Source organism: Curcuma longa, chromosome 9 (assembly GCF_044706935.1).
Source record: "Curcuma longa cultivar G26 ecotype Majalengka, Jawa Barat chromosome 9, ITB_CL_G26_1.1, whole genome shotgun sequence".
Taxonomy (NCBI): Eukaryota; Viridiplantae; Streptophyta; class Magnoliopsida; order Zingiberales; family Zingiberaceae; genus Curcuma; species Curcuma longa.
Genome location: NC_133869.1, coordinates 7,539,310 through 7,557,546, shown reverse-complemented (window position 1 = coordinate 7,557,546; position 18,237 = coordinate 7,539,310). Strand labels below are relative to the sequence as shown.

General features: G+C 39.5%; 2 protein-coding genes, 1 long non-coding RNA gene and 1 pseudogene across 3 annotated transcripts; 3 read left to right on the top strand and 1 right to left on the bottom strand.

The window, feature by feature from the left end:
- Nucleotides 1-114: 114 nt before the first annotated feature.
- On the bottom strand, nucleotides 115-2,107 carry LOC141834486 (transcription factor bHLH62-like; annotated as a pseudogene).
- Nucleotides 2,108-3,321: 1,214 nt separating this feature from the next.
- On the top strand, nucleotides 3,322-9,521 carry LOC141835051 (receptor protein kinase WSS1-like). Its single transcript, XM_074722481.1, has 2 exons — nucleotides 3,322-5,735; nucleotides 8,353-9,521. The coding sequence occupies exons 1-2, from the start codon at nucleotides 3,446-3,448 to the stop codon at nucleotides 8,796-8,798; spliced, it is 2,736 nt and encodes a 911-aa protein (XP_074578582.1). The 5' UTR covers nucleotides 3,322-3,445; the 3' UTR covers nucleotides 8,799-9,521.
- A 568-nt stretch (nucleotides 9,522-10,089) lies between these two features.
- On the top strand, nucleotides 10,090-12,063 carry LOC141834849 (heat stress transcription factor A-5-like). The gene is made up of 2 exons (XM_074722229.1): nucleotides 10,090-10,399; nucleotides 10,576-12,063. Exons 1-2 carry the CDS (start codon nucleotides 10,181-10,183, stop codon nucleotides 11,785-11,787), a joined length of 1,431 nt encoding a protein of 476 aa, XP_074578330.1. The 5' UTR covers nucleotides 10,090-10,180; the 3' UTR covers nucleotides 11,788-12,063.
- A 4,222-nt stretch (nucleotides 12,064-16,285) lies between these two features.
- Nucleotides 16,286-16,832, top strand: LOC141834373 (uncharacterized). Its single transcript, XR_012602324.1, has 2 exons — nucleotides 16,286-16,449; nucleotides 16,542-16,832. It is a non-coding gene; the product is annotated as an uncharacterized LOC141834373 (long non-coding RNA).
- Nucleotides 16,833-18,237: the final 1,405 nt, after the last annotated feature.

The following is an 18,237-nucleotide window of genomic DNA, read 5'->3' as shown; positions in this document are numbered from 1 at the left end:
ACACAAACGTGTTTGATCGGTAGTAATGTATAAAAGACATCTACTCCTAAGCAACCAAAAAGTACAGTTCAATTAACCATTCATGATGGAACTTTAATCTTGTGAATTCTTGGCCTAGGTTCTACGGAGTTCACTCGGCATAAAGTGGCTGGAGGCATGGCTTGGCTCTCCCAGACCCATCTGAACAACATACTGGCGGAGGTGGTGGCTTCCGAAATTCACAAACTGGAACACAGTCATCAGTTAGACGTAAGATTCTATCGAAATGCTTGTTCGGTTCATTGGCTAAAAAAGTCCACCATTACCTGAGAGGTGGAGTCAGTGAATCCATCTGGGTGGAGGCACTCCAAACTGGAAGGCCATCAAAGTGACATTTCCAACAGGTTTGAGTCTCGTCTGTGCAGGTTGCACAGAGAAAAAGAGAAAGCTCGAAGCTTGCCATGCCTAGTTCATACAGTTGGTGTGGAAATGGTACATGAGCATGATGCATCTAAGTGACAAGGCAAGGTTTATGGTGAGCCTAACTCATTATTGATCATAAAAAGTTTTTGATGAACACTCGATTCAGCAAAGAGAATGAAAGAAATTACATCTTTCGGGAGGAGAGTCTCCATATCAAACTCTAGCTGGGAATTCAAGGTGGCAAGCTTCACATGGACAAGAACTGAGACAAGATGAACATACTTTAAACCAAAATCTAGTTTGATGAAGAGAAATCGATCCTCTGTTATAGTTCTACCTCGACTTGCCGCTGCAACGACTGCACATAGTTGATGATCTCATCGAGCATAACAGCCTTGCCTGTCACCTTCAATTCAAAAGCATATGGATTCAAAATCATTAGATCAAGAACAATTCATTTGCAGCAAACCAACTCCAAAATAGTAGGGGGAAAAATTTACCTTCCTGCAACCTGGCACAAGATTTTGCAGAAACTTCATTCTCTCACTGATCTTTTCTCTCCTGACCTGGTGAAGAAGATAGTGACAGGCTCAAATTAGCAATTAAAGGAGGGAGATAAGAAGAGCAAATCACTACAGAAAAGTGTGTTCTTTGCTTACCCTCTCGGCTAGGCTGTGGCTGTCGGTGGCTTGCCCTCTTCTTGCCCTGACATGGATGTAATCCTTCAGCGGCTCAAGCGGTTTGGCATCTTCTCCCAGTTTCCGGCCACCATTGCTGTTCTGCTCACTCGTCGGCTTTGCGGTATTCTTTTGGTCCTCACGCAGTTTGCATTTCTTTGTACCAGAATTTTCCTCCTGCAGAAAGATAATTCTCCCTTTAATGCACCATCACTTGGTTGTGCCCTAAATTCTAACAAAAGATCGAATCTTTGGTGGGTACGTCTGGAGGATTCATGTTGGGGGAAGACAAAGGCGAGATTTTTCCTTTGCCCTTTGGAGCTGCTTTCCGCTTCCTCGCATTGCTCTCGGCACCAGTCGCCGCCAAACTATCCGACACCGACGAAGCTCCCGGCGAGGACGAGCATGAAATCCTACCGCCAAATCTGGACATTTCCATCGTCGAGTCAGATTTTGTCACCCCTTTTCCGTTGTTGGCTGCCATAAGAGACTGGCTGCTCGAAACCCTAGACAGCTTTCCCCCCTCCGCGATCCCTGATTGCGCCGATCCCGACGTGATTCCTCAGGCCGAAGCAACAGAACCTCACCGCCCTCTCCCCCAGCCCCGGGTCACCGGCGAACGGCGCGAGTTGCGAGGCCGCCATTTCGTTCCCCTGCCCGGGAACGCCCTGCTGCTGGTCATCCGTGACGGTCAGGTTGAGCATGGGAGGCGAAGAGGAAGTGCGGGCGACTTGGCACCGCGAAGTAGGAGTGATGTCCCTCGACTTGCAGATGCTTCCGAGCCGGCCGATGAGCTCACGAACAACCACGCCATCGTTGCCTGTCGGCGTGTTGAACGACGGGGACAGGACCAGAGAGCTGATGTCCGACTCCAGGTAAGCGTGCGCGTCGTGCTGCATCGGCTGATCCCATCCGAGGTTAAGCGAGGAACGCGGAAGCTGGTCGGCGCCTGCGCCGGACTTCAATTCCGGCGGCAGCACAGCTTCCGCCAATGGCCCGTTCCCGCCTAAAAATCGCTCCTTTCCCATTTCCGAGAGGCGGAAACCGCGGAGAGGAGCCGAAAAATAAGATGTAAAGGTGAAATTTTTCAAGAATGGAGAAGAGCGAAGCGAAGGCTGAAAAGGTTAAGCTGTTGACCACCGACTATATATAGAATGTTGAACTATAGATACAGTCACCGGAGGTGGCGGTGAAAGAGTAGGGGGCTTGAACGTGCGGTGAGCTAGAGGGATCGGCGGGTCACAACTTGGATGTTCTACCATTGTATGCCCCCCTACAGAAGCGGTAACCTTTTACGGGAATTAGCTCAGCTTCGGTATTTTTTATTAATTAATTAACTAAGTCTATGTCTTCAGATACTCTTATCCTCATTTTCATTTAATAATCAAGTTTAATTAAACTGTTAAAAATATAAAATAAAAAATTAAAATTTTAATTGAATATCAAAATAATAATAATAATATGTAAAATTGTAAATATATAATAAATATTAAAAATACTTAATGTTGTGTGTCTAACATTATCAAACATGAAAAAAAATAATGAGAAAGGAAAATAAACTAAAATTTAGTTGAATATTTATAACCATTCCTTTTTGTGCTAATTAACCTAATAAAAACATTCCAACTAATTTGAATTTTCAATCTGTTGTCTTAAAAATTAAAAATTAAAAAGAATTTAATAAAATTAACATGGAATTTTTAGAAAGGGTGAAAAAAAATTTAATCGAGGTAATTTAATAAAGGGTGATTATTTAAATTTGTGTAATTATTGTATCATCAATTGACAAGAGAAAAATGGGAGGCGTCTACCTAAACTCCCACGTGACAATGACTCATATCGAATTAAAAAGGTAAAAATTCAACAAACACCATGTGATGAGGATTAGTTCGTCAATAATAATAATAATAATAATTCATTTTATTACTCTCATTTATTATAATAGTTTTAATTAGCATTAAAATAATTTTAATTATAATTAGTTAGTAATTTTATATATGTTAGAGCAGTTTGGACACGACAGTAAAATAATAATATTTTTAAGAAATAAAACGTTCTTTTAAAAAAATAAAATAAAAATAAGGGATAATTTATTCGGTTGTTAAATGTAACCGCACGATACTTAAATTAATATAATGAAAATGGGGCTTGTAACAAAATCCTCAAAACCGGGGTTCCCCACGCGTCTTGCCAACGCAAAACCAACCTCGTTTGTTTGGTTCACAACCCGTCTCTCTCTTTTCTTCGCTCTCTCTCTCTCTCTCTCTTCGTCTCTCTCGCCACCTTTTCCTTCCTCCTCTTTCCATCATTCTCCACGCAAAACCTAACCCCTTCCGATCGAGATCCACATGCCCCAGTAGCCCACAATGGCCGAGACGAGGAACCACTGCGCTTCCTCCGCCGCCTTCGCCGCCGCCTTCTTCCTCTTTCGCTTCCTCTTCTGCCTACTCGCGCTGGATCTGCCCCGCCAATGCCGCGGCGCCTCCTCGCCCGACGCGGCGGCTATGTCCGAGCTGGCGCGGTCCCTCTCCGGGGTTCCTTCTAGCTGGAAGGCTCAGCAAGATCCCTGCAGCTGGGACGGCGTTACCTGCTCCGGCGGCCGCGTCACCGGCATCAATCTCGCCTCCCGAGGCGTCTCTGGAAGGCTTCCTCCCGCATTCGGTGATCTCACCTCGCTCACGTCCCTTCAGCTGCAGCGCAACAGCATCTCCGGCCCTCTCCCTCGCCTCAGCAAACTCTCCTCGCTCCAGAGCATATTCCTCGACGGCAACGCCTTCGATTCCATCCCGGACGGATTTTTCAGCGGACTCTCCTCCCTCCAGAAGATCTCTTTCGACGATCTCCCTCTCGCCCCCTGGAACCTCTCCCAAGACATCGCTTCCGCTGCTGGACTCGTCCAGTTATCCGCCTCCAACGCTTCCCTCACGGGGTCGATTCCAGGCTTCCTTGGCTCCCTGTCGAGCCTCGGCATCCTCCGTCTCTCTTACAACCAGCTCACTGGCACCCTCCCGAGCTCCTTCGCCGGCTCCGCCCTCCAGCAACTCCTCCTTAACAACCAGCAGTCTCGCGACAAGATCTCCGGCCGAATTGACGTCATTGGGGCAATGCCCCAGCTCACCATGGTCTGGCTCCAGTCCAACAGCTTCACGGGGCCGATACCTGATCTTTCCAACCTCACGGGCCTTGAATCCTTCAACGTCCGCGACAACTCCCTCACCGGCGTTGTGCCGCAGTCTCTCGCTGCCTGCCCTTCGCTTAGGAATGTGACCCTCTCCAACAACCTGCTGCAGGGCCCTTTCCCGCAGTTCGCCAGCAAATCCATTGTTGAAGACGTCAACAAGGGAAACAATTTCTGTAGCTTGGATGGTAGCGCATGTGATCTCCGGGTTACGGCACTGTTAGCTGTGGCTGAGGGGTTTGGTTACCCGGCTGTGCTTGCCAAGTCATGGCAGGGGAACGATCCTTGCAGTAGCAACTGGTTGGGTGTCACCTGCGACCTGCAGAAAAGCATCAGCGTGCTCAACTTTGGGAATCAGCATTTTGGCGGGTACATCTCTTCGGTCTTTGGCAACTTCACCTCTCTGCGTCAGTTGTTATTAAGCAACAATAATCTCACCGGAACAATTCCCGACAGCTTGACTCAGATCCCTACTCTCCAGCAATTAGATGTCACTAATAACGACCTCAGTGGGGATGTGCCAAAATTTCTCAGCTCTGTTATGCTCAAAACTGATGGAAATCCCAATCTCGGTAAAGACTCTAGCTCAGGAGGTAGTAGCTCTTCTCCAACGAGTGGGACACCTAGTTCTCCATCTTCTGACAACAAACCGTCGACTGGATCAAACTCTGTTGCCATGATTGTGGGTATCATCATAGCTGTGATGGTTCTGGTTGCTTGTTCAATAATACTCTTACTGCATCACCGCAAGAAGAACAAGAAGAAATTTGGACTTGTTCCAACTAGGACACCACCAAATGAGCCTATTGTGATTGACATGAATACTAATGGTGGAGGATTGAGCATGTTAAATACCCAAAGCAGTACTGAGAGTGCAACTGCATACCTTGGTGAACCTCAAAGCATGCATATGTCTATTCAAGCACTGAAAAAGGCCACAAATACTTTCAGTGAGGATTATATATTGGGCAAGGGTGGTTTTGGAATCGTGTACAAAGGGGATCTCGGTGGAACACTGGTTGCTGTGAAGAGAAGTATATCTGACTTGATGGGTCAAAAGGGCCAACAAGAGTTCAAAGCAGAGATTGATGTTCTTAGGAAGGTTAGACATCGGAACTTGGTTGCACTTCTTGGATACTGCGATGATGGCCAAGAAAGACTTTTGGTGTATGAATTCATGCCAGGGGGTACACTGGGGCAACACTTGTTTGAATGGGAGAGCAGAAATGAACCACCACTTACTTGGAAGCAACGGCTAGCGATTTCTTTGGATGTTGCCAGAGGTATTGAGTATTTGCACAGCTTGGCCCAAGAGAGTTTCATTCACAGAGATTTGAAACCTTCTAACATACTACTAGACAAAGATTTGAGGGCCAAAGTTTCTGATTTTGGGTTGGTAAAACTTGCTACAGACAACAAAATGTCCATGATGACACGGTTAGCAGGGACTTTTGGGTATCTTGCACCTGAATACGCAAGTAAGTGGATTGTTTTACTTTTTTAGCAGATATTTTGTCTTTTAAACTATAAATCTGTAAATCGAGCCCTTCACTAATAATTCAAATATTTTGATGGGAATGTTTTTAACATTGAGGATTTCAAATGTCAACCCACATTTTTTTGTTTCTTTAACATTTATCATTTAAATGCCCATTGTCGGTCTTTACATGCAAAGTCCTTGAGCTTGTGACTTCATCTTTTGAACTGTAAATAGACAAATCGAAATTTTTTTCCTTTCATGTTAATATCTTAATCTTTTGAGTTTGTTAAAATGATATCTTCTTTTAGTTCCGCATGGAGAATTGCCAATGATGTGGGGTTGGGGGTTAGATGAATGAACCTATATTAACTCTAGCTTATGAATTTTGCCGAACGGTTGACCTAACAAGTTATTGTTCAGTTCTTTTGTTTGAGCAGGTTGTAACACATAGCTGTTAGAGCATACCTTATTTTAAACATCATGAAATGTTTGAAAATGATTGCCAACGTGATGGGGGAAAATTTTTTGGACATCTCATGTGCTGTAAATTAATTGTTGATTCTAGCATATGATTGAATCTTCAAATATTACCTGAATTGTGACACCTTGGCTTAGCTAATGATGGAGGGGAGAGAGAGAGAGAGAGGAATGGGTAGAGGCTTAGGCGACAAAACTGCCATTATTTTGGACTTGAAAGCATTTTGTTCCATTGGTGAAACCTAACAAGTTTATGGGTAAATTCATCTTTTTGCATTTGTTGGAACATCTATTTGAACATCATCTGTGTTTAGCCCCATATAGGAGGTTTATAGGCCTACATGAGTCAACTATCATTAACTTGTTTAAGCATTTGGAGCAACATATCAGATAATCATTTAGTAAAAATTTACTTTTTGTCCAAAAGTGGATATCAAAGTACCTATTGATTCAATTATACCATTTCAAATTCAAGGTTTAACAAAGAAGCACTTAGTTTACTTTGTTGCTGTTCAAAAACTTTATCTGGAACAACCTTGAAGATTGTGCCATGTCACTCTAGGACGAAATGCTCTGTTATATTAGTCTAAATCTATTGGGAAATGTACAAATGGATGTATGGGAAATTAAAAACATAGTCGACAAATGCTTACACTAATTTTAGTTAAGATCAACTAAATTGTTGTAGCATTATAACGTGATATTTATTCCTCTGTAATGACTTATTCTATTGGTACATAACTTGATTATGGATTGTATCACATTTTTCTCCTAATTATCAAAGGTGCTGTCTTTATTCTTCCATTATGAACTCTTCATGGGGCCTTAGTAAAAGAGACAATCTTTTAGCTCAACTTTTTGAAAAGTGATTGGCTAATGCAGCATCATAGAAAGAGTTGTGTTAAAAAATGATAGTGTAGTGTGTAAACAAATATGTCTACCTACTTAATTAGTCAACCCCCATGTTGTACCTCTAGTCCATCCACTCACATATAAGGAGTATTAAGATCATGGACTTTGCCCTTTTTCACTCATTAATTTTAACATAGTTGTTGCTCAAGATTTTGGATAAGTGTCAACGAGTCAAATTTAATTCATTGTTAACAAGTCAACTTGATTATGGATGTGCCGTTGCCAACATACACAAGAGAGTTAGGCATGGTACTTTTGGAGAACTACATCATAGTAGCCTAGTTATGCAAGCATATTAACAAGAATTGTCACCCAATGTTTCATCATACACTAATAGAAATGTCTCTGGCTTGAATCTACAGTGATTAAGAAGATTCGTTTTGCTTTGGTTAACAAAAAAAAACAGATTCTAATTTGTCTTAAGGATAGTTGGTTGGAAAGTATCTTGATAAGAGGGTCGAAATAAAAAGGTTTTATTCAAGTTTCCCTCTGCACTTGTGCCTTGTGGTTGAGCTTTGGTTCAACAGTTAGATTGGCACATGAATTTGGAACCCACCATCACACATTGTCCACTAAAATTTGAAATACCAGAACTTAGCCATCCTTGAGTTTAGATTTGGTTTCTTTAGAGTTAATTCAATCTTTCAAGTTGATTTACATGCAAGAATTATCTCGATAAGAGGATTGGAATAAAAAGGTTTTATTCAAGTTTCCCTCTGCACTGGTTACTTGTGGTTGAGTTTTGGTTCAACAGTTGGATTGACACATGAATTTTGAACCCGCCATGGCGCCATCACACATTGTCCACTAAAATTTGAAATACCAGAACTTAGCCATCCTTGAGTTTAGATTTGGTTTCTTTAGAGTCAATTCAATCTTTCAAGTTGACTTAAATGCAAGAGTGCGATGACCTTTTTTTGTACTGTTATTCTATTTTTCTAAAAGGAAAAAGTAGCTAATGTAGTAATCTTATTGATGATGTTACAGGTGTTGAACATAGGCTGTTGTAACCCTATACAACAATATTGATAAAATCTACATGAGCAAGAACTGACTGATGATTTAGACAGACTATTGTAGCAGTTAATCACTCTTAGTAGTTTGGACTCCCTCTATAGCAAGTTTTAGACAATTCTTGCTACTGAACCAAAGCCCAGTTTCTAAATATTTGATGGTCTTTGCATTTATTTCAATATTTACTAACCTGAGCTTCTGCATTTTAACAGCCACAGGAAAAGTGTCCACGAAGGTTGATGTCTATGCATTTGGTGTTATATTAATGGAGATAATTACCGGAAGAAAAGTACTGGATGAGTCACTCCCTCCTGATGACAGTCATCTCGTGTCATTGTTTCGCAGAGGGTTTACTCATGAGAAAAACAAATTTTTAAATTCCATGGCAGACCGAGTCCTTGAACTTGATGATGAGGCTCGGAAGAGTCTAATGGAAGTTGCAGACTTGGCTTGGCACTGCACAGGTCGCGAACCCTACCAGAGGCCTGATATGAGCCACGCAGTCAATAGGCTGGCTCCTCTAGTAGAGGTATGGCAACCTAGTGCAACCTGTGATGTGGACGATGACGATGACTCCGTTTATAGTCTGACCGAAAGACTCGAGAGATGGCAACATGATACCACTGTGACTGGGTCATTTGGTTATACTTTCAAATGAAGTCCAAACATCAATTCTGATTAGAAGTTTTGCAAGGGCTTCTTTTGCAACATCCTGGCAGCTATTGTCGAGTTGTTTGGGAATGCCTCAGTGGTTTGTATCATAAACAACTTTACAATGATCAAAAGTGGAGGCAATTGATACGAGTTGGAGCTGTTGTGCGAGCGCGGCAACATCCAGTCTCATGCGTGTGAAGTCTAAACTGCCATGAACATTTGACTTATGGGGTTTCTCCTGAAGCCTGCTTATTTTCTTGTTATTTAAAGTCAGACTTAAGTAGTATAATTTTCCTCTCTACTTTTTCTTTGGTTTTCCAGTATCTGGTTATTCTGGTTGGTTTCATAATATTCCTGTACATTACATTACATCTTGTATCGGTACTTTTGTACTAGATAGATTTCCCTTTGATTAAACTTTCAACTGATACCAGATCCAGTTCTTGATTCAAAGTACATGCACATACACCTGTATTGCACATGGCGCAATGTAAGACAGCAGAGACATCTCCAGACCTTTAAGACTCAGCAAAGAAATTCCTTGATGACTTTCCAGATCGACGACTCCAAAAAGTATTCTGTTTTAGCCTTAAAGCAAATGCCGGTTGACGCAACTTCATGTGAGTTCCATATATTCTGGCTACTGCTAGCAGTTCTTTTGTCTTGGTTGAACTTTGTGTCTACTGAGTGTTTTTGTTTCTGAAAAAAAGAATCTCCATTACGTTTACTTTTGGTGTAAATTGTTTTTTTATTCTGTTTTGTTTTATTAATTTCTGTAAGGAGAAAGTTGGGTGTCGAGGAGAAAAGCATCCATCCGGTTTAACAGAGCCGGTTTTTTTTGTTTTGTTTTTGGATTTAATATAAGTATTTTATAAGTCTGCATGCATCATTAGAATGAATTCAGTTAGGTCCCAGGTAGCATTTAATGTCAATATAAGCCCAAATTAGTGACTCTATGCATCCATCATTAGAATGAGTTGTAGTCCGTGGATGAGAAAACTGGACTTTGTACCAACATTTTGTGGTATTATACGTGAAACTCTTTTTAAAGTAGGATCTGATGCGATGGTTGGTAGATATAAAAGAAAATAAAAAAAAAATTTATTTTATTTTTATTTTTTTTCTTTTTGAAAGAGAATGAAAGAATAGATTTTTTTTTCGACATAAAATACTATACTATTATTACCGATATTTTTCTTGGGCATGTATTAATTATAAATAAATGATTACTAGTTTTGATTCCAATACTTAATCGGCGCTTGTTAAGAACGGGAAGAATGAGCCATTGAGGAATAGTGGCGCCGTCGTCTCTTCATCGTTTTGTCCGTCGCTGCCTTTCGATCGATTGAGCAAGTCACTGGGCGCCCCAGAAGCCCTTGCCGAGAGATGGACGGCGGAGCCTCCGGCGGAGGCGGCGGGCCTGCTCCTTTTCTGCTGAAGACGTATGAAATGGTCGACGACGCCTCCACAGACGACATCGTGTCCTGGAGTTCCACCAATGCGAGCTTCGTGGTCTGGAATCATACGGAATTCGCCGCCCGCCTCCTCCCGACTTACTTCAAGCACAACAATTTCTCTAGCTTCATCCGACAGCTCAATACCTATGTACGAATAGGAAACCCTCGCCCTAATTCCTTCCTGTTTATTCTGTGAATGATGCGAGTATCGAACCTTGGATTGTCTTTCACTTTAATTCTTTGATATATTTATCTGCAATAGCTCTACAAGATTTTAGGGAAATCGCTCAGTATTTTAGAGAAAAATTGAATCTTGATATGCAGGGATTCAGGAAGATCGACCCGGAGCGGTGGGAGTTCTCGAATGAGGACTTCGTCAAAGGGAAAAAGCACCTGCTGAAGATCATCCATCGTCGCAAGCCCATCCACAGCCATAGTCATCCTCCAAGCGGTGCTTTTTCTGACGCAGAGAGGACGGCGCTGGAAGAGGAGATTGAGCGGCTTAACAGGGAAAAGTCGAGCCTTGAGGCTAGTCTATTCAAATTCCAGCAGCAGCAATCGGGGACCCAAATTCAGTTGGAGGGTCTTGAACGCAGGGTGGTGGACATGGAGCAGAGGCAGCGGAAAATGGTTGCTTTCCTGCAACGTGCCATGAAAAACCCTCAGCTCATGGAGAGTCTGGTGAAGATGGCCTCAGCTGCATCGATAGATATCTCAGTCATTAATAAGAAACGGAGATTGCCATTAGATGGGGATTATTGCCAAGATTGTTCTGAGAACAGCTTTTGTGATGATCATAGCAGCATTACCAAGTCTGACACTGGGTTCATACTGGATCAAGATTTCTGTGATAAGCTAAAGATAGGGTTGTGCTCAACTATTCAGGCAGGTGATAATGTAGTAGTCGTCAGTAATCAGCACTTTGATGTTGCTCATGGCAACCCTCAGGTAACGCAAATTGACTGTGACCAGGAGATGCTGGAGTGTCCCCCTCAGGTATCTGAGACACTACAGCTTTGTGACACTGAGGCACATGTTTGTGCATCGAAGAAGGATTTGTTTGCTAGGTCATTTGATGAAGATGGCCCCCTTCCATGCCGTTTGAGTCTAACACTTTCATCAACTGCATTGGAAATTGATGGTGGTAAGTGTTCAACAACAACGCCTCAGTTGGTTGATCAAGGGTCAGACAGTAATGATGCAAGAATTCCTGATGCTGATGGTTTCACATCTTCTACCCAAAGAGATAGTGATCTTAATATGCCAGTTGCAAGCATTCGGAGTATGGCTGATGATTCTGCTGATGCTGAAGTTGTGTCTTTCAAAGAGGCTGGACCTACTACTAATGATGCATCCTCGGCCCCTTCAGGTGGAGTGAATGATATATTTTGGCAACAATTCTTAACTGAAAGGCCAGGTTCAGTGGACGCAGATTCCTTAGGTTCAAACCCCATTAATTGCCAAAATAATGAGCAGATGCCAGGAAATGATGATGTAGGTGCTGGCAAAAAAGAAATGGAGCAACTAAATCTTTAACTTGCATCTGTTTTTCTGGTACCATGTCTTATGTGTAAGATCTTTCAATCTACTTCTGAGTTATATGCTTTATCTGCTAAAATATTAAACATGATTGAGTGGTATTTTCCTTGTAAATTAACTAGAATTTAACAGATGCTTTAGAAACTATTTACAGAAGTTGTGGTTATTGGTTTATGAACGTGTTTTATACCATGTATACAATTTAGGAATGCATTTTAAAAGTGTTTTAATATTCTTGATTCAATAATGTATGAGGATTTCCATGTTTTGGTAGCAAGTCGGTTCGCTTTGCTTGTGATATTTTTTTCTCTTCTATTTCAAAGTTCAAGTTAATCATATGTGACATTCTTCTCATTAGATCTTCTGTCTGCATACTATGTTGACTTGCTAATTTACTGGTATTTCTATAGGAGTCCTCAATTTTTTTTTCAATATATGTATTACTGGTATTTACTGGTATTTAGAAGGGGAGCCTTGACGCAACGGTAAAGTTGTTGTCGTATGACCTAGAGGTCACGAGTTCCAGTTTCGGAAACAACTTCTTGCAAAGCAGGATAAGGCTGCATACAATAGACCCTTCTCCGGGATCCTTACATTGGAAGGAGTTTCGTGTTGGGCTGTCCTTTTTTTATATGTATGAATTGAATAATATCTCTTCCCCATGTTTAAACATTTTTTTTGTTAAGCTTTTCTTAGGAATATGCTTGTAGATGTATTTTCCTGTGTTTGTTTAACTTGGTAAATTTAGGTCATTTGTAAAATTAGATATTCATATTCTCGACCATCTAGATCACACCATTGTAAGTAGGATCGTTAGTAAGTTTATGTTCAAGCTTGTTCGTTTAGTTTCACGAGCTTAAGAAACAGTTTTAAGTTTGTTTATTAAAAAACTTATTGAGCTCAAGCTAAGCTTGAGGTTTTAGTGAGCTCAACTAGTATAATTTAGTTAAAACATTGGTCCATTAATGAAACTTATATGATTGTCTCATTTTTAGCATATAAATAAATTTTAAATTATAAAAATGGTAAGATATCTGAAATAATAGACAGAAATAGTCATAAGTATATTTATATTTTACTCTTTATACATTTGAATAAAATCATAAAGAAAGTCGAACGAGCCGTAGATCGAAAGTACTTTTCGCCAAAAGACTTTTTGCCAATGTACAAGAGTTTGAAACATATACTGACACTGTTGGGAGAGCTTTAATTAGGCCATAGATAAGTTTGTTAACAAATTTTTTCATAAATTACTCATGAATTTTATTTATAAACATTGGTGAGCCATATTCACTAGTCTTCATACTTGTTTATTTTATTATATCAAATGAATATAGGCAAACTCTTATTGGGCATTAGAGGGTGATGACAGGTCTATAGGGTTTAGAGGAAGGGCTAGTTAGCATTTTTAAGCAATAGGCCATGACTTGTTGAGCTAGTACTAGGTGAGGTATTCCTCACTCAAACAACTCATCATGATTATTTCTTCTTTTAATTTATAGCAGTTGCATTTTCACTGAGCAACCAATTTCTAGAGGGAAATTGTTTCAACCTCCAATCTCTTCCTTCATGGTTAAGTGGAGACCATAGCTTCATTCTTTCATCTCATTCAAATGGTGAGAGGTACGATTCCACATGGGTCTAGAAGCAAAAACCAAAGGAAAATAAAAGGAGCATGAAACATTAGCTCCAACACAAACCACCATTCAAATTAAGGACGACCATAGGCAGCAATAGGGACAGATAATTGTGATGGAAGCATCAACGTGCAAACTCAGTGGCAAACATGTGGTTCTTTGATATACAGTGGATGACCGGAACCTGATGATCATGATAGAAGTGAGCAGATAAGTGTTTTCCTCTTCTTCTTCCTTCCTTGTTTTTCTTCTCTTCCTCACCATCCTCATGAGTGGTGTGGACTTCTGGTACCAAGATATGGTACATTGGCAGACACTGAAAGAGAACTGTTCAAACCAACGGCCAATACATCAGAACAGAAAGACATTTTAAAGGTCGGAGATTATGAAGAATACCATCAAAATGTAGCAGCAGACTATCAATCAGTATAAACTCTGATTCATGATTGGATTTGCCTTTTAATAGGCAACTAGCAAACATTCGCGATTGGACTTGCCTTTTAATAGGCAACTAGCAAAACAACTAGTGTAGGGGATTCAGTAGCTGAAAGCGCGAGAACCTGAAACAGATTTCCTTGAGAATTTAAGCAAGTTAATAGTGGAAGTGTGTAGAAAGCATCAACATAAATATTCAACACATTTAAGAATGACAGCCTAAGACTATCCATGAACCAATATTATTTTAAGAGGTTTAACAACTAATTACCAGCAAATAACCAATTAATGTTTTGGAGAACAAATAGTCACTAACATCTTGTGGCTTTCCACTTTGATGCTGTCAGAGCTGCATCTACTTTGTCAAATACAATGCAGAGCCAAGCCATTGCTCCCAGTGAACCATCCAAGGAAGAATGCCATTTTTTTTATTCATAAGTTGTCCATCTCAAATTACAAGCATTGGTGTTCTCATAACCAATGCCTTATTGATCAGTTTTACCCTACCTAGCCCAGCTTGCATGAAAGAAATTCAATACCAAACAACAACAACAACAACAAAAAAACATGATTTGCACAAAATAAAATCACATACCAAATTATTAAAATTAAAGAAATAAATAGGCAAAGTGCACTTTAGAACTCCATATCCTTGACTATGATGGTCACAATCAATTTTTTCTTCCCTTTTGTATGTATCATTATCTTATACATAAAAGTTGCACAAGTTATATTTGACTTTTAAATTTATTGATAATTTATGTTTAGGGTAATTGCATTAATCCTCAAATACGTCTATTAGATTGCCTATTTATCAAAATGTTTATTTAGTTTTTATGTGATTTTCTCATTTTTAACTTTATGTTTACCTTTTCTCTGTTGCAAATTACTTTTTGCTATGCTCCTTAGATTTACCACTGCTAACTTTTTAGGCAAGGGAAAACAAAATCTATAGTAATACGTTCTTTTAGTAAGAATGATGGCTTTCTTACCTTTGACATGTTTTTTTATTTTTGTTTTATGGTTGTAATAACTCGAAAGAGTTCTACAATTAACACGATTATTATGAGTTTTCTGTTTATTAATTTTTTCCCCCCATAACATGGCTGACAAGACTAGTTGAACAAGACTTGTACAGTTGCTCAATTGACTATTTCTTTATTAAAATTTGCTGGATATATCGAACCTATCTGTAGCATGATATTAATGGGAATAAACATTTTTCTGTCTTTTCCTTTTCAGTGTCGTTATGTTTCATTTTTAATTCAAGGTATGCTGTGGTGTTACTAAAAGTAGGTTACTCTATGTTCTATTGGCCAATCATGATAAGCCCTGCTTCTTCAACTTTTGTTATTCATTGCTCTTTGCATTTTTCTTAGATTTTTCTGTATCTCTGTGTGTATATAGATAAGCATATGATTTTCCCTCAGATTGGTTTAGATAAATTGACTAAGCTACAGCCATTACTACAGCATCTTCTCAGATGTATAGGTTAGTGACTTCCCTAACTCCAACCTGTCAATGACTCAAACCTTCTGCCTTTGAGGTTGGATTCAAAAGTTTCAAAAATTTGGTGATTATAATCAACATCCTGTGCGGATCATTGTGATCCCTTAACCCCTTAAAAGTTTCCGAGGCATTCTGTCTCTTCAAGTCTTTGATTGCTTATGAATTTTCATGGCATTGACTATTTTTGCATGGTTCTATCATCTTTCCTCGGATGTGTTTTCATATGATAGCTCAAGTTAGTACTCTTTATCTATCAATCCAGTGCATTTCCAGGATGATATTGACTAGAAGTTGATAACAAAATCATCGAACCAACAAGTTGGCATTGGGTCAATGTAGCTGATGTCATTCCTAAGGTACGAAGGTTGGTGTGAAAATTAGAACTCTAGATGAGGTAAGGAAGCTTGAGGGCTTGTTTTTCTTGTCCTATTTCATGGTTTTGTAAAGGATCACTAAAATGATGAGGTTGAGAAATTGAGGATCAGAACCTCGACCCTGCCTCTGCAGGAGATTAGATTTCGATCAAATTATCTTTGACATTTGAGTGAATTGGATCCGACATCCACTCCAAAGGCATTGGGAATGGCCACAACAAGGTTCAAATTCAATGTCCAAGTGAGATCATTGCAAGAGAAGTCAGATTGCAATCTAAGAATGTAATCTAGGACAGTTATAGCAGAAATGAGCCACCAAAGAGGGGAGTAGTTATACTGCCGAGATAACGATACTCGATCATGGTAGATTGGTCCTTGTTTTTACTTGAATATATAGATAATGATTGCTCACTTACCTATGTAAGCATAGCTGGAAGCCCACCAAATTCACCACTGTGATAACTTCTTCCCAAATTGATTTCTTTAGGCCTCTGAGACTATAGTGTGGCTCATTTCTGCTGTGGGCAATGACAGGGGAAAAGTACATAAGTTGTGAGGCCCTTAAAGGAGATGTGGTGCCCTGCACCAAGCCTGGAGTGCCTTACTACAGCTTCCACACTCTCCCAGGTGCTGCAAACCCCTACAGGAGGGGATGCCAAATGATCAGTGGCTGCAGGAGTGACAGCCCTTAGCAAGCAGCACAGGTAATGATTCTGTATGTGTATTAAAAACTTCTGCATTGAAGTCAAAATTGTTTCAAGTCCTTGTTAATGATTGGTATAGAAATTGTTCCTAGTGTCGTTTGAGCAGCTGAAATTATTCTTCATAAAGATTTAAGGCAAGCAGCAGAGACGCAGGCAGAATGTTCATGTTCTACTGCAGATTCTGTGCAGTGCTACTGCTGGTCAGTTAAGAAGAAGGTTTGAAGCCTGAGAAAACTTTTCTTTTCCCAGAGTTGATCATTTTTTTCTTTGTCATTTCACTCTTGAATTTGATAAAATTATATTTCACCTTAACTTTTACAAAGTCAAACGATTTTGCTAGGCCAAATGGCAAAAGGTGTAAAACTTTATCTTACCTCTGGTAATTTGTCTTCTTTATAAAATCCCCTCTAGGATTTCATGTAATCAAATGTCTTTCCATTTCTTAATTATTAACATTGTTACTTTCTTAGATTGAAATTTACACATGGCATTGGAATAGTAATTGTATAATTCTTTCATTTGATAAATTAATAGTATAGTCACTAGGGTAAAATTTTTAGAAGAATTTTGATTATTTTACTCTAAAAGTGTCATTTTTTAGAAAAGAATATTATAAGTGTGTTACCTATTCTTATGATCTTTATATTTATAATAATAAATTATGGAGATAAATTAAATAAAACTTTGACAAGGGCGTAATTCTCACGGCATGTCTACATTTCACAGAAGAAAATTAAATTAAATTTGAACTTAAATTCAAATGTAACTTTTTTTGTTAATCACTAAACACTAGTTCGAATGTTAAACTCAGGGCAGTTGATTAGTCAAAATGTTGCTTATTTTAGCTAATCAAAAGAAATTAAGCCAATAAGGACTGGTGCTTGCATCAAAGTCATACTAAATAAATTCTAAGGTCAATCTAATAAAGAAAGATAGATTTTATGTTAAAATTTTTGTCTGTTTTTTACCACATAAGAATGGGGAAAACAAAACCAATCAATTTCAATGCAATAATAGTGTTTATTCTATTGAATTCACTCATCTTTAGTCACTTGGCCAGATAGTATATTTGATATAACAACACATTTCATTAGTATTTAAGCTCAATCAAGTCAATTGCATCAACACAATTGATCAATGGAGTCGACTAGATTTGGTTGTCTGAATTAAGACGGATTGGCTCAACTGTTAGTGTTTTCATTTTTTTTTTCTTCCCCCAAAATAGTCTACAATGTAAATTTTCACGATCTTGTTTATTAGAAATGAAAACACAAAATTGATGCGGCTTGTTTTCAAAGCAAGAAGTTTTTCAGAGATTCACCAAACACTGATACTAAATTAAGACCAGTACCAATTAATACGACAATCACGTCATTATCAAATTCCTCAAATAATCCGCATGGAGACTTAAACAATGGAATATGATCAATTTACTGATAACAAACTGTGCATGATGACGTTGTACAGTGACATCTAACATCTTTAATTGCAGGGTTCGCACAGGTTGTTTCCTTCTCATTTCATGGTTGCTAGTGTCCGAAGACCTTGAGCAAACCCATCGAAGTCAATGCACCAACCTCCTTTTACCAGTCAACAGATTCTTTCTAAACGCATGTTATTGACGAAGTCGTTCCAGAATATGACTAAAAAATTACTATCAAATTTCGTCTTCGTCATCAATAGGACCATCCTTCGAGTTATGAACTCTCATCTCCAATTTTTAGCACCGTTTTAGTGACGTCACAAGACACGCACGCATTCGGTTCCAGAAGTCATATTCAATCCCTC